This window comes from Trachemys scripta, chromosome 5 (genome assembly GCF_013100865.1).
Source record: "Trachemys scripta elegans isolate TJP31775 chromosome 5, CAS_Tse_1.0, whole genome shotgun sequence".
In the NCBI taxonomy this organism is placed as follows: Eukaryota; Metazoa; Chordata; order Testudines; family Emydidae; genus Trachemys; species Trachemys scripta.
The window spans coordinates 23029110-23050900 of record NC_048302.1 but is presented as its reverse complement, the minus strand read 5'-3'; the positions used below and the strand labels follow the sequence as shown (position 1 = coordinate 23050900).

Genomic DNA, 21791 nt, shown 5'->3' with positions numbered 1-21791 from the left:
GGAACTAATAGACTTAATGATAAGTCATTTTTTTGCTTCTCCTTATGGCAGGTTTAATCATTTGGATTTACTGAAAGCCACATATCTATGGGTAAAATGCTTATGTGTTTTACTGAATCAGGGCCTTAGTGTGTAATTCATATAACAAAACAAAACTAAATACTGTGATACAACATGCATTACTTTTTACTTTTAAAGTAATGACTAATAAGCACAAAGGGTAACAGTTAAGGTTCAGCCTTCATCCTCAACTCTGCATTTCTCGATTTCTGAGTGCTTGGTTTTTCAACTTTAACTTTGCATTAATGTTACTGTTATATTAAAAAAACAATTCTTTAGTATGTTTTGGTATGGGAAACAATGAGGCACATTAACCATTGAATCCCATGATTCAAGAGTCATTTCTACTGAGTCACTTTTCAAAACAGAACTGCATTTTAAGCATGTTCCTTTCAGTGTCCACTGTTGTGACTGAAGCTCCAGAAGAAAGCTCACCAATAGATTTGAAGTATTCAATGGCATTCTGAGCAGGGCCATGGTACAGCATTCTTCCTGCAGCCAATAATGTCAGGTTGTCAAACAATCTGAATATGGAGTACCGGGGCTGATGGATGGAAAAGATTATTGTTTTCCCCTGCTTTGACATCCTGAATGTAAAATGGAAAATAATAGAGATATCAAATATCTGTGCTCTATGTGGAGTTTTCTTCTTTCAAATTCTTTCCAATACAAATCAGTAAATAAACACAGTTCAACCTGTTGTTGGAGAATCCAATGCAAGGTACAAAAAGGAATAAAACAAACCCAGCAATATAGTAACTACATATTAACCATTCTAACCACATTTTAACTGCAGAGCTATGGAGTGCATCTCTGTCAAGACTGGTTCTTTCCCGGTGATTCCATTGCAGTCACCTTTTCAGGAGCAGCAAGACCGCATTGGCAGTGCTGGCATCTAATCCAGTAGTTGGTTCATCTAAGAACAAGACTGCAGGGTCAGTAATGAGTTCCATTCCAATATTGGTCCGTTTTCTCTCTCCCCCAGATACCCCACGAATGAACTGGGTGCCAACCTAATGCAAAACAAGCAGCTTGTGTCATTTTGTCTGACTTCAAAGTATGCAACAAAGAACATCCAACACCTTTAACAGCACATTAACTTCTGGGAGAGTTCTGGGTGATTATATTGTGACTATGGATTCGATGGTTGACATTGTGTAAGGCAATAGTGCAACTCCGAAAGTTGCAGAAAGAAGCCGGCCCCGCCCCTGAAAGTTTTCACCCTGAAATCTAAGTTTCTTCATGACACTCGGGTCACCTGCTTTTCTCCTACTTGTAACCACTGTCCTGTGTATGATAGTTTAAGGATAGGCACAGAAGTAACAAGCCTTTATCTTCATTGATACTATGGGAACAGGCAGCTGTGCTGGGGTTTATCAGTTCTTCTGCTATTAGAATAAGCCACTAAATCAAAAACATCCCTCCTAAAGTGAAGCCATTTTATCATCTAAAATTATTTAATATTTGCTATTAATTGGGCACCATAATATGACAGTTTACCTTGGAATCTGCCACCTTGGTCAAACCCAGTTCCTTGATGATCTGGTCAATTCGTTCCTTCTTTTCCCGTTCCTTCACAGACATGGGTAGCCGGAGTGCTGCTGAGAACTGGAAATTTTCTCTCACTGTCAGGGTTCCCATCACCACATCATCCTAAGTAACCAAAATTACGTATTTAATGTTCATTCTTCCTCTTCTGGGACTTGCACGTGCATCTTATATGTGTACTTCACATGCAGAGTGCATTTGTATGGCAGTGACAGCTGCTAGAATCAAATAGGCTGGATCTTCAAAACCTGAACGTCCCATCAGATATTTGCTTTCAATACTAGTCTCTGCATGTTTGTGCAATTTATGGCAACAAGGGACTATCCTACATGTATCAAATAGCAGAAATATCAATAAATCAACACATGTATATACACTGTCCAAATGTCTCCCTGCCCAGAGTGTTTTGCAGAACAGTTAAACAATGGCAACACAGCAAAAAATTCAAACATAGATTTTCCTTAAAACAGTTGAAAATTGTCAACAAAATTGATTCTGGATTTGGTCCTGCCCAGCTGCTGAGCATCACCTGAGGGAAACAGAGTGCCCGCAACTCCTATTGTCTTTAATGGAGGTTGAGAGTGCTCAGCACCCTGCAGAATCAGTATCTGGAGAGAGTTCTTTCTACAGATGTGAATAAAATCTTTCTTCAAATATCTGAGGATGTGGTAACTGCAGATCACAACTAAGCAGAAACTAACAAGTGCAGAAAGGTTGTGAGAACAGCTCCATGGAGTGCTGTGAAACTGCTGATTTAAACTGAATCCTCTCTTGAGGTTACCAGAGCAGGGGGTAGGCAGCATGGTCCTTGATACTCTTGTCTGGCTTCAGGTGGCCCTGACAACTGATGCAACTCCTATCTGCATTCTCTCTCTTAGATCTGAATCAGCAGCTTAAAGGAAAACACCATGCAGGCAGCGGGGAACCAAGAAAGTGCCAAATCACTACTGATGGAGTAGGGAAACCTGGTGCCAAATACATTTTGAATTTGAAAGAGAAAAGGAGATGGTGGGAAGGAAGAAATATATTACATATGAAGGGAACGTGTGTGTGTGTGAGTGAGAGAGAGAGAGAGACATGGTGGATAGAGAAAGCAAAAGCCAGAATTTAGAGCTTCTCACTTTATAAGATCAGAACAACTTAAAACTGATAGTTCAAGTGAAGAATCGTGTCAGTCAATGATGTGACATCTTTGAAAAACAGAATGTCATCCTTAGGACAGGATACAGACAATTAAAAAGGATAAGAGGGACTGATTCACTGTGATCCACAATCAAGCCTTCAGTTCCTTCAGCTGTACACCTGTCAAAGGACCACTCCTATTTAGGAAGCATTATCTGCTGTGATGAAGTACATTGTCCAGCAAGGTCTCTGGACATTTGAGCTGGTGTTGCCCAGGTACAGCAAAGACCAACCCACTGTTTTCTCTGTCAAAGTTGTGGAGATTTGGAATAAGACTGTGAAGGGATAAAGGGAGCTGAGGAGCATATGCAGCTGAGCTCGTTAGTCTATCAGCCTCAGCTACTGTGTATAAAAGGAGGAAGAAGAGGGTGGTATGGGAAATTAGATTATGGGGAGTGGGGAAGAGGGTTGTCTTGATTTGTTCTGAGAAAAGTAAGGGGGGGGAATTTATCTGGGCTTTGTTTATTGCTTATAAAGGGAATGACTTATTATCTGATGTTTGATCATACAAAAGTTTAGACAGCTCTCTACTAACTTTGTTTTGAGAGAGTACTGGTCAGTAATGGGCTGATCATATTTAACAGAGGTCTCCCTTAGCCACTAATAACCATATGTATTGCACTGAAGATAGGCAAGAGATAGGGGGAAATCCATTCATTTGTTTTCCTACTGAAGCAATAACACTTTCTCATACCTAAGGAAGGGGGCATCATCTCTGGCCAAACAAGCTTATGAGCTGTACATTTGTGGAAAACTTTATACTTTGAAAAATGTATTGACTATATTGGTAGTGTAGATCTGTGTCCAACCTTTTGAGCATGAAGTGGAGGTATGGAGTGATGACTCTGCAGAGAACGATGAGGGAACAATTTTTGAAAATACCACTCCACCTAGAGCAATCTGGTCTGTTGTAAAGGGGGGAGGGGGGAGAATGCCCTGATGACATCTTTTATGAACCCCAGTGGTAAAATCAACTCTGGCTAGGATACAGAAAGGGATTGATTCCATCAAGGGTAGGGAAATCATCCCAAACTTACTTTTCATTTGGTGGCAGAATTTTAATATAAGGCTCCCAGGAGTAGCCCCAAAGAATCTCTCCAGCACATTGGTGGGCAGTCATACCCTTCCTATTCTTGTGGAAAAGCAGCCAGATAGCAGAGTGATAACAATTGTAAAATTGAATATTCCTTTACAAGGCTTAAACATTTCCTGTAGTGTTTCTCAAGACCCATCCCCACCCAATTGATAGGGAAGGGAAATACCTGTAATTTTGGATGTGTTTCTCTGATACCTTCTTGTAGGCTCAGATCTCTACATGAGTTAGAATTCTGACCTGTTTCAGAGAGCATTGCTATAGAAAGGTCAACTCAGAATATAGACACACTTGTCAAACCTTCCAAATGTGAGGTGTAGTTGCATGCTATAATAGAAAATAAATTATAATATAGGGCCAGATCACCCACTCTCACCGCTATACCCACAGGACAAGATGGGGGGAGGGAGGGAGAAAACTCAGTAAGGTTCACATTGCAGAGTTTTTCTGGAGACAGGCCCCTATAGTAGTAGGGGGTTAAGGAGGGCTGTGGATTTGAGAGGCTGTGCCTCCTTCCACCTTTGTAGAGCCAAAGGATCCATAGGGAATGGAGGCTCTTTCCATATGGAAACAGATGATGTCCTACAAGGACATGGCCTTGCTCGCCCTTGCAAACTGTACACCAATAGGAACTGTGCTACTATTGGCTGGGTCTCCTTGCAGATGCCCAGTAGCAGTCAGAGGGACATACTACAGTTCCAAGCTGTTTAAACTTCTCCCTGGATTTCCAGGTACTCTGCAGTGAAAGGTGCTGTGGAGGGGTCAGCTCCACTGCTCCAGCCCCTCTTGACCTCTAAACTCAGTGGAGCTCTATGGGCAGAGCAATGGTGCTGTAGAAGCAACATTCTGTATGGGTGGGGGAAGAGCCACATGTGGAAGGTCCCCACTGCCTGCGGAAGCTCAGGGAATAATCCTGGAAATGGAAATCAGCTTATCCCATTTACATTTTAAACTATAATGTGTGAGGTTTCTAAATTGTATCCTGGGTCAGTTTTGACAAGTCAGCTGCTGCAGTTACCTCATATTGGACAATTCTGGTGCATTTTGGCCCAGAGGATGTCAAAACGACAAAGGCGGATGCAGTCACTGTAGACTGACTTACCTGTACCACATATCCGGAGATACATTTAAAGTTGGCAGGCTGAGGAGCTCCATTTATCAAAACGTGTCCAGACAGCCCATGAGGATCTTTCCTTGCAGCTAAGATATCCAATAGCCTAGAAGAAGAAAAGTCCATCACCTTAAAGAGCTCTGAAGTGTACGTTTTCACCAAAGTGTAGGAGTTGGGGCCAGTGAAAGGCAAATCTGGCAGACAAATACAGTTAACAGTATATAGTCAGCTGTGCACAAGCTTTCCCATATTGAAAATTTGCAACTTACTATAGTTCATATTTTTTAAAAAGCCCCTCAAAGAACAGAATTGTCTTTTTTTCAATAAAATAAGCCTCCCGCTGTACTGTAGATTGATGCATAAGGGGAGCATGTCAGGAAACTATTTACTACAAAGAAATAAATTAATTAATAAATATAAATAAACTAGTAAAATTGGCTCTCTTCTTTTTCTTTTTTCTTTTTTGTTGCTTTTAAATACAATTTCCACTTGGGGTCAAATTCTGCTCTGAAATCCATAGATTTATTTTAGATTTACTCTGGTGGAATTAAGACTGAAATCTTGCCCTGGGAGTGTTGTTCATATATATATATATATATATATAGGTGCATTTTCTTGTTGGCATGTTTCCTTGTGGTAAGGAACATGGATAAAGTAAAACAGGTCCTTTCACTGCTTCAACACTTACGAAGATTTGCCACTGCCAGTGGGTCCCAGAATTGCATTCAGTCCTGGTCTCATAACCCCACTGTAAGACAAAACCAAGAGGTTTCTCATTCATTGTTTCATTTACAGGTTAGTTCTATTAATTTGCAGAAATGTATTTTGCATCAAATCCTTTTGGGGCTAATGAAGCTAGTTGGTTACATAAAATAATGACTTGACTCCTGCTTAGTTTACATTGCTAACTTAAAATAAAAAGAAATATCCCATATTGTTAACTAAAAAGTACAACACAGGAACTATAATTATCAAACAATAGCAAGACATATGTTGATGTATAGCCATACCTAAACACAAACTTACTCTAGAATACATGCAGTCATAGCAAGCATGGTTCTCTGGCCATCCCTCGGTAAGAGAGGCATCTGTCATGTAGGAAAGGCATCTATATTTAAAGAAATACTTGGAAACCTGACTTAGTTCTTTGCATCTGATGTACAGTCATTATCTCACGCTCAGCAGCCAGAAGGAAATGCTATTAAGTATGTATTTGGGTTACCAGTCATTTTGTTTGGAGACAACTCGTTCAATAAAACACAGTAGGGAGCTATTTACACTGTGTAGTTTCCTAGATAACGATCAACACTTCCCTTCTTCTGGTCATTGTTACAGATGAAAAATTTAGTGGTAAGGGTCAAATTCTCACAGTTGGCCCCCATATTGCACATGCAGACAAGCATTGTGCACTTAAGTACTGTTTGCATGTGCAAATGGGTGTGTGTGTGTGTAAATGCAGGCTTTGTTCACTGAAGGGAGTTTGACCATGGAACTGGACAATGAGCTGCACAAACAACCATTTATATATACAGTATAGGTAGCCACTTTTGAAGGGTAGCACTGAACTCACAGATATGATACAAAGAAAGCAAAACTAGCTGATTGAGTGGTAAGTAATGGTAACTCACTTGTAGTCCGAGAAGCAGCACCAATCTGCATCAGACCAGAGGACTGGCAGAGAGGATCTAAAAGTATCCATCTGAGGATCTATCTGATCTGAGATTTGGAATGGGCAAAAAATATCCTTGTAACATGTCCAAACCACTACTACTCAGTAACTTTAACTATATTGTAGTCCACTCCTTTCCCACACTCCTTCATCTCTGTTTTGTCTAATGTAGTTTGTCAGATCTTCAGACAGAGAACTGTTTTTTTACAGGTCTGCAAAGCGCCTAGCACATGGGGGTTGCTACAATAACAATTAAAAGTTAATAATAAACAATTTATCAGAGGTTTAGTTTCAAATCAGAGGGTACTGGAATCTTATGAGCTCTTCACATAAAATTCTGGGTGCACCAGAATGGAGAGAGAAAATAGGCCCCTTCCAGTTTTGGATATGTCCTGAAAGCAGAACTGCAGGGATGGCTTTGGATAAAGGAAATGTTGAGAAGATTTAGCCTCTCCCAGTCTCAGGACAAGGATTTAAAAATTAATTAATTCATTCATTCATTAATTAATCAGAGCGTAGGAGTAGAGTATTCTCACTGGTGAGGGTGAATCTTTTGATGTCTGCAAGTCACCTGGAATAAAACTTCCCTTGGGTAGGCTTCTTATACATAACTAAATAGATTTTTGACCAGGCAAGAAACTCCACTCTGGGATGTATACGACTGACATATATGAACATTATTAGTTAATAATGTCTGAAGTAGCACCAGGCAGGTAGAGGGCTCCCTCACAACCTCAGTATTTCCCTTTGCAATTATTAATTAATGGTAAGTCAACACTTTCCACACATAGCAATGCCTGATTGCTATTTCTTGCCTCATGTCATTGGATTCTGGTTACTTCCCTCTGTCTGCGATCCATTATAATTATTATTTTTCATAAGGCACCACTTCCCCCTTCCCCTATCAAAAATGTCCGGGTGTTCTGCTTAAACAGTTAAAATACAGTAATTAGATAATGAAGTTACATTATAACAGTCAACAAAAATAGTTAAAGACCAAGTAAAGGGCAGCAGGGAGTTGTACACAGGGACCAGTGGGAATTAAAATAGAAAAAAGCAACTCCAAAATGTTTTCAGTCATGCTTATAATTTGGCAGAGATGGGCTGAGGGGATTGTCCAAAGGAAGCAGTTTCCACACTTTAAAAGCCACCCAGGAAACAGATCATGTCCAATCAAATTTATTCTGTAACAACTGAGAACTTAAATGGAAAAGCAAGCCATCACCTTCAGCCCAGGAACAGTAAAAGTTGTTAATAATTAATAAAGATTTCTATATACTTTTTATCTGTGCTTCATTCACTTATCACTAGCAATTTTATTATTCAATTTTATTATTCAAAAAACCTGCAAACTTCCAAAACACAACACGCAACCTCACAATGTAAGAAATCATCATCACCTGATTCCTCTTAAATACCCATGTTTGGCAAACCTTCCAAGGTCTTTAGAATGCACAATGGGAATCACATTAAAGTAATTGTGATCTAGCTGTGAATAATTAATACAAAGACCCACCAATCATGTGAGGAAATCTGTGTGAGCTGACTCTATCTGCCCTGGGAAATGTCAAAGATATTTAATATTGTCTTTCCAGCTAACTGTTGGATAAAATGTTAATTCCAATAACCATAGAGCAACGTCAGGTTAAAATTAAAATGGATATAAAGTTAAAAGACAAGAGAATTTTTGAATCATTTCTAATGATGTCCATTATAAATAAGAGCCGGTTAACTGTTGCTACTGAACATGAGAAGGATCTTGCAGTCTTTATTCAGGCAAATCTGTCATTGATGTCAATAGGAGTTTTGACTGAGAAAGGACTACAGGGGCTGGACTAACTGTGTTAAGTATAATGGTCCCTGCAGCTACTACCTTTATCATTAGTAGGAATGGTATTAAAATTGATATTTTTGAGAAACTGACACACATGAGGGTGTACTCTTTCAGCAATCTGGTTATAAACTGTGACCATCTAACTCTTTAGCCTTGCTACCAGAGATGTCCAAATTTGGGGGTTTGGTTCAGCCCGTTATAGACATAGGAACCCGCTGCCATGTTTGGCTCTGGATCTAAACTTCCCCAAAGCTCTGGGGTGATTGAATCTAAAGTTTTTCTGTAGGCCCAACTCTAATTTACAGCACTCTATATTACAAATAATAAAGGGTAGTTTATACTTTGTATGAAATGTCTTATTTCTTTTATCAATCTTTTCTCTGCCCATGGTTGTTACAATAATGAGATATCACAGCTACATAGTAAAGGCATTAGTACATCATGATAGTTCTGGGTAGTTGTGAGGGGTTTGTTTATTTGATTTTCTGTCTCCTTTCTTGTAGGCAATATGGCAGAAGTTGTTCTTTAGGAGAGAGGGATTTTTGTGTGTTTCAATTTAGATATAAAATATCAGATTGAATCTCTGTGTGCTATCCCTCACCCCTTTCCCAGATACATTATATTTGTTTTTTTTTCTTTGTTGTTTTTGTCACCTAAACTAAATTTTTTTTTTTTTTTTTTTTTTTTTGCATTTTGTGTATGGGGAAACAACATCCACTAGGTCTAGACTCTAAAGGACATATGCTCTTCTCACACCACTGCAAATATGGAGTAACTGTTTAAATCAAATGAGTTACACTGGAGTAAGACTCTTGTGAGAGAATAAGGATTTAAAATTTCCCATTTGGTGGATATAGTCACTGTATGCAGCATGGAAGGCTTGGTGTATTAAGAAATGCTGTATGGGCAAAGAGCAGTACAGATAAAGGTCCAACCTGTCATGCATTCTGGGAGCTGAAATTAGAGAACCGACCTACAATTACATCATGGAATGGCAGGTTATACAACTAACTTTCATGACACGCAGATCGGACTTATCTAACTGGAAACTGGCCAACATTATACAAGGGATCCTTGACAACAGGAGCAATGTCATGCAATTACTAAGCAATAACTGTAATAGAAAACAGTGCAATAAAATTGTGGACACCCAAACTCTCACACGCATTGTTCTAGTTACAGAATAATACTCTTTGCTACTTTTAAAGTTTTAACTCAAAGCTAGAGACAGGGTTTTTAAAAATACCTTAAGTTATGCTCCTACATTCACATCTAGGCAGTTGAGTAAATGACCTGATTTTCAAGAGAGCTGAACACACTGCAGCTTCTATTGACGTCAATGGGAATTCAAAGATGCAAGCACTTTTGGAAATCAGGTTACCTTTTTATGTGCCTAAATATGGACTTGGGAGCCTACTTTGAGTGCCTGTTTTTTTTTGAAATCTTGACCAATTTCTGTACATTACTATTACAGAGGTATTCATGGCTCAGTGACTTATCTGAACCTAACTGTCAAGAAAGGAAATCAAATGAACATGTACTCTGACAGAAGTTTAAATACGTACTTGATATCTTTCAAAATTTCTTTATCGGTTGTTTTTCGACAACATATGAACCCACTCTTCACCTCCACTCTGTAGCAGATGTTGTGAAAGGTCACAGTGGTTCCTCTGCTGACTGGGTCTTGAGAGGACTCTTTTCTGCTGGGGAGGCCGTTTGTACTTGACATTTGAATACTGATGTCTGACTGGTTGTCTGTCATTTTGGAAGGATTCCACTTCTGTAAACATAAACATTAACAAAGGTATCATAGAGGAGAGACGAAAGACCACCCTATATGTAATGCAGCCAACTTTGTTTATACTGTATATACCCTCCAATAAACGTGGGTGTTATACTCAGTGAACCCAACTCAACACTTTTCCCTCCTTGGTAATCCTGCCTAACTTTTCTTCCGTGTGCTGGATTATAAAATGGGAAAGCCCAAATATAGATGACATCTCAAACACTACATTAAAAGAACATTAGCACTGCCAAGCCACACACTCAGCAGTAAGGAAATGTAAGGATTAAGGTTGCTGTGTAACTTTAATTCTGTCCCTTTTAATTACATGATTGCATACTATTCTTTCCCACTAAACCCCTGCCTTATTCCGTGCACAAGATGAATGGGGCTTACTGAATGAGTAGCTATTCTCTATTTCTTTTTATACTCATTGTTAAAGGCATTACTTTCAAACCCTGCTCTGAAAATAGAACTATTAATTATAATTTCCTCATGAGCTGTGCTATGGTACTCTCATCATAGTATCTTAGTGCTTAAGAGTCATCAATGATTTTTTCTTCACCACACCCTTGTGAGAAGAGGTGGTATTAGCAACCTTTTATACACAGGGAACTAAGGTACAGAGATTAATGGCAAAATTGTCAAAAGTGTTAACTAAGTTTGGGTGCCCACGCTGAGAAGCCTAGGACCTGAGTTTTCAATGTAGTGAACATTTTACAGCACTTTATATGTTCAGAGCACAGCTCCCATGGACTTCAGTTACAGCTGTGAGTACTCAGCACTTCTGCAAATCAGACCCCAGGAACTTCAGATCAGGTATGCAGAAAATGAGGGACACACAGCGGACTCCTATGAAAAATCTGGTTTATAAGACTTGTCTAGCTTTACATAAGGAACTCTGTGGCAGAGGCAGGGATAAAATCCAGTTCTCCAGGCCGAGGTGTTGGAACAATTTTTATGAGGGGGTGCTGATCATGGAAACAATGGAAATCATGTATTTGGTGTTTGTTATTACTACTTCAAGCCAGAGGATACAGTAGCACCCCTAGTTCCTGCACTACTGTCTCCAGGGCCGCACTCAGTTGCCTTAAGCATGAGACCACACTTTTTCTTCCTGAAATCCCTTGCCTCATTAACCACACACCTTCCAGCTTCTGCAACAAAAGAGACAGGGGTCCTGCAGAGAGCAATCTCCTTCACTACACAACCCTGCTTCATTATTTTTATTACAGGTCTGTCTCATCTTACGCGGGGGTTCCGTTCCGCGGTTAGCGCATAAAGCAAAAGCCACGTATAGCCAAAATCCCATTGAGTTCAATGGTGGGCAAAATTGCCCGCACTACAGGTATAGTATTAAAATTGTTGTTTTTCTTTTTTTTTGTTGTTTTTTTGTTTTTGCTGACCGCGTAAAGTTGAAATCACGCATGTTAAATGCACGTAAGATGCGACAAACCTGTAGTAGCTAACCATTCAGACATGTTGACTGGCAACTAAATATAGCCTAGACACTAAAATTTGATGTTTCTTTTTTGCTAACCAGGAGGATACACTGTATCTATATACATTTATTTAAGCAATTATATAGTTTAATTTACATTTATTCAGATTCTTAATTTTTACATTTTTTATTTTGTTAGAAAATGGTGAATAATGCATTTCCCATTTATTAGATAATGATTAATATTTTTCTTGTGATTTGTGTCAAGGATGGATGGAAGTTCTAATTAAATTAAAAATGCACACAATCAGCAGTTACATTTTTTATTAAATAAATCTACCTTAACAGTGAATGTTACATAAGAAAAAATGTTTATCAAAAGTTTACAAAAGCATGTTTTGCATTTCAAACTAACCAACTTATATAGCAAAGGAAGTATTATATAATGTGTAGTTAATGAACTGAACCAATTGTTCCCCATTATCATGTCCTTCAAGATTTTAGAAACAGTAGAACGCACCCTCTCACACATAGTTTTTAGTCATAGATTGGAAGAAGAAAAGAAGCTTTCCTGCTTTTTCAGCTTCCAGTCAGTCTCTTAACTTTGAGTGAACTAGTCATTGTACTGAAACTGAATAAACAGAACTAAAGAAAATATTTTCTCTGCACCTGCAGAAGAGGCCACAACTATCAAAAGCTGGTTTAGTACTTCAACAAACTCTGGTTCCCGGTGCTTTGTCAGTGACTTCCACCAATTCAGTGGTTTGACTTCCTTTAAAACTTGGCAGCAAACATGTACTGCTTAATATTATTTTTGTATTTAATTTAAATGATTTTAATAGATTGTAATAAGTTCAGGCCTTAACATAGGTTGTCAATTTAAAATTTAATTTTAAATAGTTTTTTTTTAAATAAACCAATATTTAATTTCCATTCAAAACCCAGTTTAAATTAAAATAATCTGATTTTAAATTTAAAAATGCAATTTTTTATTTTTAAAAAATCATCTATTTTTATCTGCCCTGCAATCTACTATATTCGCAAGGAGTAGGTCTGTGATCCAGACCTCTGCACTGAGAAATAGGGCACCTGGAAGGGGATGACCATCCCATTAGGAGCCAGATTCTCCATTCCTCTCCAGCTGTACTCGTAGCAGGAATTGGGGTAAGGAGAAGGTACAAAGTTCTCAGCCTGGCAAGCTGAAACTACTACAGCCCCAGGTGACCATTCCACAACCATGACTAGCTGGAGTGCAGCATACTCCAGCCGTGCCTCCTTACTCCTCTGACATGTCCTATATGCCCCAGTATGCCCCCACACCAAGGGTGGCAAAGGGGTAACATACAGTCTTTCTGACATCTCTCTGTCTTTTTTGTCTTATCTTATTTTTTATCACTAGGCAGGGTCTAGCTGCTTTATGCCACCAAAACAGCATAAAGAGGCCACAGTGCAACACAGAAGTTGACCGTAGATTTGTTCTGTTCTGGTTTTACTACAGACTGATGTGGGATCCTCCAAAATTGAAATTACATAACACCTGCTTCCTATAATCTTTCCACTATTAAGGGACATTTTTAAGGCAATAGACCTAAAATAAGACTCATCATGTTATGTTTTGATTCATGTGTGCTCTCAGGGTTATAGGACTCTTTCTCCACCCTATCAGCTCTTTTCTTGTAAGCAGGTAGGCTGGTGCCTTTTGGGATAGGTTAATATGATGCCCGATTAAACTGTTTTCATCTGGAATTCCTCAAAGCAGCTTAATTTTTGGGCCCTAATCAATCCATGTTGGGCAAGATCCTTCCGATCTTCTACAAGAACAGATGGGGAGGGCTCTGAGTTACTAGTGCGAATTCTTTCCCAGGTGTCTGGCTGAGGATTTTGCCCACATGATCAGGATCTAACTAATTGCCATACTGGGATGGGAAGGAATTTTCCTCCTGGCCAGATTGGCAGGAGACTCTGAGGGTTTTTTGCCTTCCTCAGCAGCATGGGGCACAGGTCACTTGCAGGTTTAAACTAGTGTAATATTGCAGGGCTGCCCAGAGGATTCAGGGGGCCTGGGGCAAAGCAATTTTGGGGGTCCCTTCCATAAAAGAAACTTGCAATACTATAGAAAACTATATTCTTGTGGGGGCCCCTGCGGGGCCTGGGGCATTTTGCCCCACTTGCCCACCCCTCGGGGTGGCCCTGTAATATGGTGGATTCTCTGTAACTTGAAGTCTTTAAACCATGATCTGAGGACTTCAGTAATTCAGTCAGAGGTTAGGGGTCGATTATAGGAGTGAGTGGGTGAGGTTCTGTGGCCTGCAGTGTGCAGGATGTTAGGCTAAATTGTCACGATGGTTATTTCTGACTTTGAAGTGTATGAGTTTAAGAAAGTATTTGATATTGTTGCTGTTCGTCAAGAAACCAGTGGAGCCATTAACATAGGGAGCAGTGGCCACCCTGTCAGTGATAATATACCCAAGGGGCTGCTTTTGAGAGATAAGCCACATAGTTGTGTTCCTGAAGCTTTGACAGCACATTGGCTGCCTTGTAATCTTTACTGAAACCAGAGATATAAAGTGCAGCTTGCTTGTTAAAGATGCTGCTGCCAGTGGCTGAAACAGATGTCTTTTTGAATGACACCCAAAGAGGCCTGGCACTATTGAGGTCTAGGGTTCTTCATAGTTGGGAATACATTTATACTCTGACCTTTTCAAAAGTGATGTTATGAAGATGAGGACACTCTCCCCATCTCTCCAGTGCACTAGGACAACAAGAAGATCTTAAAAGTATTTTGTGATATGAAAGTTCATGTTGTTACAAAACAATGGAAATAAAAATACCATGAAAAAATTAGAAAATCGTTTTAGGAACAGAAGTGCAGTTCACTAAGGAAACTCCTCCTCCTGGCATCAGCCATGCCAACTGGGAGCACCCCCTTCTCCACCAGGTGGCATATAGCAAACTAAACCAACTTCCTGCATTTCAGGAATTCCCCTACATCAAATGAATTCACTGATGCCCTGGTTAGGATAGATCTTGGCCTCCTTAGCATGGCCAGAATGGCACAAAGTGACTGAAGCACAAATTAGAATTTGGCCTGCCCTTAAATTTAAATTTGACTTTCCTGAGCTTATATTGCTTTAATTATCATACAACATTACACCATTCTCAAAAATATAAGAAAATAAAATGTGAAACATTTGGTGACATGTTGAATAAACCCCCTGTAAACCAGGATCACAACAAATGATCCTCTCCAATAAGATAAGCAGAGAAATGTACTGTTCAAGATAACTGGAGGCCACCTTTTTGAAAACAAGAAGTGACCTTGTACAGCTACATTTGTGCATATTTTTATTGCAATTGACACACAATTGTTAAGTCTTAATTAATTCTAAAAAATAATTATTTTGCTGTTCTAGGTGATGGATCAGTCACAAATTAAAATCTGCACTACCCGTCTCTCTTCTCATCTGAGTCTTGTCATTACAAGTCTTCCACTGTAGCAATTCCCTATGGGAGAAATTGGTGTGTCTCTAATCTTGTGCCAAAAGGCAACGAGCCACTAGCAGCAGTAATATAATATCTATGCATGGTGGGCGGACTTTTCATTTGCTTTTGATGAAAAGTCCGCCCACCATTTTAGTATTTTTTCTATTAATAATGCAAACATTCAGTGAGAGGTTATATAGTTAATATTTACTCAGGAATAAGAAGATTTTTATAAATCAGTAAGCCTAACCATGGAAAGATATGGGCATGTTCCTTTTGATGTTTGCTTTGAGAACAGAGCAAAGGTTGTTAACATGCTTTACTATTACTTGTTTTCTCTGAGTGAAAGGTTTGTGTAACGTTATTTTGTTTCTGATTTGACAGTCCTTTTACAAGTAAAATACCCAGAGAACAAAGAAATAGCAAAGAAAATATAAATCAAATTAATGTTTGTATGTGTAATGAAATTCCATTTCCAAGTCACAAAAAAAAATCTACAAACATATGCTCATCTACTCTAGATTTTAATGGACAGATAAATATCCAATAAAATAATGTCACATCATTGTGTATAGGCATCAATATATTATAAGTAAATAATCAGAATAAATTAGTTTGTGTTCAGAAGTATTTTTCCAGTATGATGAGCAAAGGCGACCATATGATCATTATATCAACTTTGGTTAAAGTAAGTTATTTTCTCCATAACTGAAATGTCACCCATGTTGGTGAGCTATTCATGAATGGTACATGCTGTACTTGTTCTCTTTCAAAAAATCTTCCTCTAGCACTCATCCTTGCCATCAAGAAGTGAGTCATCAACAGCATTAATTCTTACCCCCCAGCACCTAATTTAGAAAAACCCAGTAGGAAACTCTTTGGATCAAGCAGCAGCGTAGACCCAGCAATATCTTCTATGGATTACTAATATTTTATACTTGATGGATGATCCCAGAAGAAATCTAAAAAATCCTAGTTGAAGACATTTACAGTAGCAAGCTGATGACTTGTATTCATATGATGTAATGATATAAATGGACTAATATAAGGGCAGCCCTTCCAGATGTTTAAATCCCATTAGAATCAATGAGGGGTTTGTGTGAGTAATGGCTGAAGTGCTGACCACACAATACATAAATCACCATATTTTCTATCACAATACAGTACTGGACCTTTCGTCCTCCACTTATTTCATTACTCCATTTTTCTGTGTAACCAAGTTGTCCCCATTAAGCCTATCCTCAAGAAAGATTCTTGCTTTCAGACCTTCCACTGCATCCTTTCAAGGCAGAAGTTCAGTCTCCATAATCTCTCTCAAACTATTAATCATATTACCAAATCAGGAGACAAAATAATTTATCTGAAAACATTTAAAATATTGGATCTTGATATTTAATCTTTCTTCTAATTGAACACTAAAAATGCCCTTGTTAAATAAATCATCATATCTTTCTGTCCACAGATGCCATAATTTAAATAACATTTTCAAACCCCAAAGAGGAAAACACCTTAAGTGTGTCAATTGGGGTGCATACAGGCAGTTTTCCCATGCATTGTATGTTGACTTGTATAGTCCAAAGGCCTGATTCCCCTCTCACATAGAGCAGGGTAAATCAGGAGTCATTTACCTGAAATCAATGAAGTTATATGGCTATCAAACCAACATGAGTCACAGCAGAACCAGGCCTAAGATTTTTAAAGCAACTTTACTAAAAATGTTTGCCAGTCTAAGATATTTTATATTAACAAAGAGATGATGTGAATTCTTGTCTTAGCAATTTCCTACAGTAAGCGACTGGCACTGGACAAGTTTTCTAACTCATAAAGGAAGAGGCACTTGTAACTCAGTAATGCAGTTGCAAATCGCAAAACCCAACAACACATATTTTAACTGGTTCTCGAAAGACCAACCAGTTTATTCTAGGTATTTTACCTCTTCAAACAAACACATCAAGAGCTAAAATTAACTAAGAATATATAGTTTTAGAGCCAAAATCAACTCTCATTTGTGTTAATGAGTTTTCCAAAGTTCCAAGCACGATCAGGCCTTTTAAAAAATATCCTAATTTTCAACATCCTGTAAACCTGCCAGCCATTCATTAGTTAAGCTGTTACTTCTCTTATTTACAATGGGTACAAAGTTTAACTAGTGCAAACTGTCAGGTGAAACCCTCCATAAAAACATATTGTAGCTGTGCATTTTAGTTCTCTATATACATACAAATACATGAAACGTCTATATAAATCCTATACTTTATACAATGCTGTATTACATATGTACACAGAGCACAGACAGGTATATGTATGTACATATGCATATATTTATACAGGAAACCGGTATGGTATACGTGGATTTATACACAGCACAATCCTCGTTTTCATTACTGTTTTGGAAAAATTAAAACCATTTGTATAAAAGGGGATTCAGAAAATCAGGTATGTTAACAGGTAACTGATATACCTGGGGATGTGTAACCTAGATTCAGAGAAAAGGGTATGTACTAAACAGGTTTGGATAAAAGAGCTCTTGTGTATGTATGTGTATTATATATGGTACATACACATACATCCAAATTTCTAAGTAATATACTTGTTTCCCTCTCCATATTCTAGCTCTTGAGCTCTTTCACTATTCAGCCATCAGTCTTACATGAGTTTTCTCCCTCATTTAATAAAATACATTCTTATTTTGGACATCTAATTTTGCTGGTAAATTAAATGCAGTGGAGAACTCCAGGCAAATCACAAAACATTTTCTTTCTCACTGTCGGCCAAACCAGCTGCAAAATCTAATTCATTCGTTGGTGGCAGAATAGCACTTCCACTATTGTTTTTCTCACCTCTCCTCTCCCTGGCACAGGGAAGGAAACCAGTCACTAGATTAGGCAGTTTAAAAAAATACAACTCCATCAATAAGGTTGAAATGCCCCAGTTGACTTACCCAGTGGATCTTGGTCCGTGCAGAAGGCAGCGGCAGTGAAGAAGTTTACGGGTGATACAGACAGGTACTGGGACACAGCTGGAATCAGGGGAAGAGCGGTGAGTGGCAAGTGCAGCAGCGATCCCAGCCTCTTATGCAGCTCAAAGGAAGGTGAAGTCTCACCAGTGGCTCACCAGGCTTTCTGTAATATCAAGGGCTAATCCACAGGAAACCCCTCCTTTCCTTCCCCCACAGAGCCTTGCAAAGGACAGTCACCTCCCCTCCTCTTTGCTGCTGAAATGAGAGAGGCTCCCAGTCCAGGGGCAGGGACAGAGGCACATGCAGCTCCTAATCTTAGCTTTTCTAGCTAAGGGTGCCACAAATGAACTAAAGTGCATTGGAGCAGGAGTTCTGCAACACCTCATCTCCCCACATAGTCTTGTGCCCAAGCTCAGTCACTGCCAGTGGCAGTGTGCCTGGGGACACACCACCAAACAAAAGACACTGCCAGTGTTGACTTTCTGACATACTACAGCAATGCCACCAACTATGGACTTAAAAATAGTCCACCAAACGGACTAATTATTAGTACGTATTATATGCCCACAATGCACACAGTCCTGATTGCAACTTGTTGTGGGGTGTTTTCCCTACTCTAGGTCTACCAGCCTTTCTTCCCCTCACTGCTGAAAATATTGTACCTGTAAGTGTAGACAAGGTCAAACCATGTTCAATAGCATTTCAGTAACCAGGGCTAAAACTTGATTGGCACAAACCTAGTTAACCATTTGCAGGAACTGTAAATGACACCCGTTGTCAATTCCTTGATCTGGTGAAATGTGTGGGTCAAATGGTGCAAACTTCTTTCAGAGACTGTATGCAGTCCTCCAGATCCAGGACTGGATCCTCAGGTATACTGGAACTCCATGTTATTTCATCTCTGCGTCCTCAGAACCTGGGGGCTACGGGGCTGCTCTAACATGAGCTGGCAGGAACAGTCCCCTAAGGGCCATTACATTGAAAGGGATAACTGGACCACAGCATGCTCGGGCCACACCTCCTCAAGCCGCCACATCTGACTCACTCTAGAAGACCCCCTATGTTGGCTTTGCACCACCAGGGAATTCTCCTGTGACAGAGGAATACCCAACTGCCCCTTCAGTTGAGTCCCCTTTATGCCACCAAAGCAGTACAGAGAGGACTTAGCCTGTTGGGTATGAAATGTTCTATTGTTCATGGTTTATTAAGTTACATGTGTGTATTAGACCCAATAATCAGTTTCTAAGGATATTGCAGCAATCCAAGATGGAGTCTGAACTGTCATCTTGTGACTCCATTTTGTGACCCCTCTATGTACTGCCAAGCCACCTCAGACTGTTTCCCGCCTTCCCAGGATCATACCATGTTTTCCTGCCACAAACTGTATAAAAGGACTGTAATCACAGACTGGTGGTGCAGTCCATCTTGGGTCTTCGTGGCACCAGTGCACCATCAAAGAATACCATTCACTCCTAAGGTGAGAAGAAAGAGGAAGACGCATTCCACCTTACCTGCTCCTGTTCCTGGGAACGTCAACAACCAAAGGGTTCTCAGTCCGTTTCTTCCATCCCAACTGTCATCGAGGGACTCTCCAGTGCTCCTCCTCTACGGGTTCCAGTTACCCATGGAATGGAGGTCCTGGACTTCGCCGCCGCCACGGAAGTGCTGGAATATAGTGACACATAATAATTAGGGTTTTCTTAGTTGGGGTTACATTTTCAATTGCCAGGGTGAGTTCTGTATTTTTGGGCCTGAGCTTTATGCTCATAGGAAGAGCTGCTGTGTCACTGACTTTGTGTTGTTTATATACAGGTAGTTATTGCTCGTTTACATTTATTCCTTCCCTTATCTGTAATTTATCCCTAAATACACTTACCTATTGTTTAACCTTTATTTCTGGTCAGTCTTTATTATTTGTGCACCACATAGGGAAGAGGGAAGGAGATCTACACCGGTGACAGAGGGCGGGTCTGCTCTTCTGAGAAAAAAGGGGCTTGTTTATATTCTGTTACCTACACCCATTTACTCAATTAGAGTTATCTTGGCTCCCCTTTGAGATAACAAGTCTGGGCTGAGGAGCAAGCCCCTGGGTGATCAGATTTGCTTGATTGAGTTTCCAAAGGTGGCTCTTCAGAATATTAAAACACCATCTCCTTTTTACCTTCATGGGTGTGTCATCCAAGAAATATGGCCATGTCCTTAAAAGTTAATTCTTCAATATTCTGCTTCAAAGTCAAATCCCTAAGAAAAGGAGTCTCGTAACTGATTAGGCTGGGCCTACAGATACAGGAGGTATCTTTTCCATGTTTGAAAGTCACTTGGACAAACTAGCTGGTTTACTTGCCAATATTTTCAAAGCATTCAAGGAGCGCCACTACTCTGAGATTATTCATCTGAATTTTATTATCAAGCTCTTTGACCAGATTAACAGCCCCTTAATTAGTTTATTGATTAAAATCATTCCTGTTGAAGGTATGACACACACAAATATAAACTAGGGACTTTTTCAGTAAGAATGATTTTTTGCTTTCTAAAATAGAAACAAAAACAGGGACTTTTGTCAGCCCTTGAGATGTTAGATAAGATTTATCAATTTTCTAAAGAGACATTTTCACTTTTAAGTAAATATAAAGTATTCTACAAGAAGAACAACCCAGACAAGAAAATGAGGATTTGGTGATATGCCTAGCTTTCTTGGATATATATATATATATATATATATATATATATATGGGCACATGGGTATATCATCATGCATGCAATACCTTTCTCACCTGTTCTACTCTTTAGTTTATTTATTAATTTTGATGTAAATAGTTCTGTAAAAAGATAGCTATACAAGGCTCTAGGCCCTCCAGCACTCAATTAATATTAAGTATGGACCCAGCAGCACTAAACAATCAATCAGCCAGGAAGTCAGCCAGCCAGCCACCTATGAAAAGGTTCCTATTCACCTCTTCATCATTCTGGGAACATACCTGCAGCCCTCTCCAAACCCCAATCAAACGGATGTCTTTTGCAGCATGCCAGGAAGGTCACCAAATCTGGGCTTTCTCAGACGAAGAGGGGGAACAATCTCCAGAGTCCTGCCCCCCCCCCTCCCAACAGTCCCCACTCTTTAGTATGATTTATGCTGGGGATGAGGTAAGAGAAAAAAATGGAGCTGGCAAACCTCAGTTTCTCTTGGCCCTTCCTTGATGTATGCATTAAAACTGAAGAACAACAGTCCCAAGTAAGACTCTTTTCTCGTTGCTGCTCTTATTATTATTTAGTGACGACTATTCTGGGCAGACGTTTGATTATAAGTCATTTAATCATAGACAGCCAGAATAGAGTCTACACATTTTTCAAGATGCTCTGTCACAAGGCCCCACTGAAATTCATGTCAAAACTCCTATTCACTTGAATACTGCAGGATCAGGCCCATAATGCTGTTCTGCTCAAAACAGCAACTGCAAAAATGAGATTGTCCAGTTTCATTACTTAGCGTCTCTCTATAATTTCCCTTTATATTTGCTCAGTTTACAAATGAAAGGATGTTTTTTCTAACTGCCAGTCCTGCAAACAGAGTTTGGGTTCATCTTTGAGCATCAGCATCCTTAGCAAAAGTTCTGCTGGCCATGTGTTG

General features: G+C 39.4%; 1 protein-coding gene across 2 annotated transcripts in view; it reads right to left on the bottom strand.

Moving 5' to 3' along the window:
* Nucleotides 1-18462, bottom strand: part of LOC117878259 (broad substrate specificity ATP-binding cassette transporter ABCG2-like) — a 38224-nt gene extending 19762 nt beyond the window's left edge. Inside the window, exons 1-7 of one of the 2 annotated variants that reach the window (XM_034772359.1) lie at nt 18146-18462; nt 10063-10277; nt 5683-5742; nt 4986-5100; nt 1561-1713; nt 916-1073; nt 496-647 (exon numbers count right to left, since the gene is read on the bottom strand). In XM_034772359.1, the coding sequence (XP_034628250.1) occupies nt 496-647; nt 916-1073; nt 1561-1713; nt 4986-5100; nt 5683-5742; nt 10063-10259 (835 nt within the window). In that variant the 5' untranslated portion in view covers nt 10260-10277; nt 18146-18462. Of the gene's footprint in view, nt 1-495; nt 648-915; nt 1074-1560; nt 1714-4985; nt 5101-5682; nt 5743-6020; nt 6095-10062; nt 10278-18145 lie in introns of those variants that run through there. The other variant, XM_034772360.1, reaches the window with a different exon arrangement.
* Nucleotides 18463-21791: the final 3329 nt, after the last annotated feature.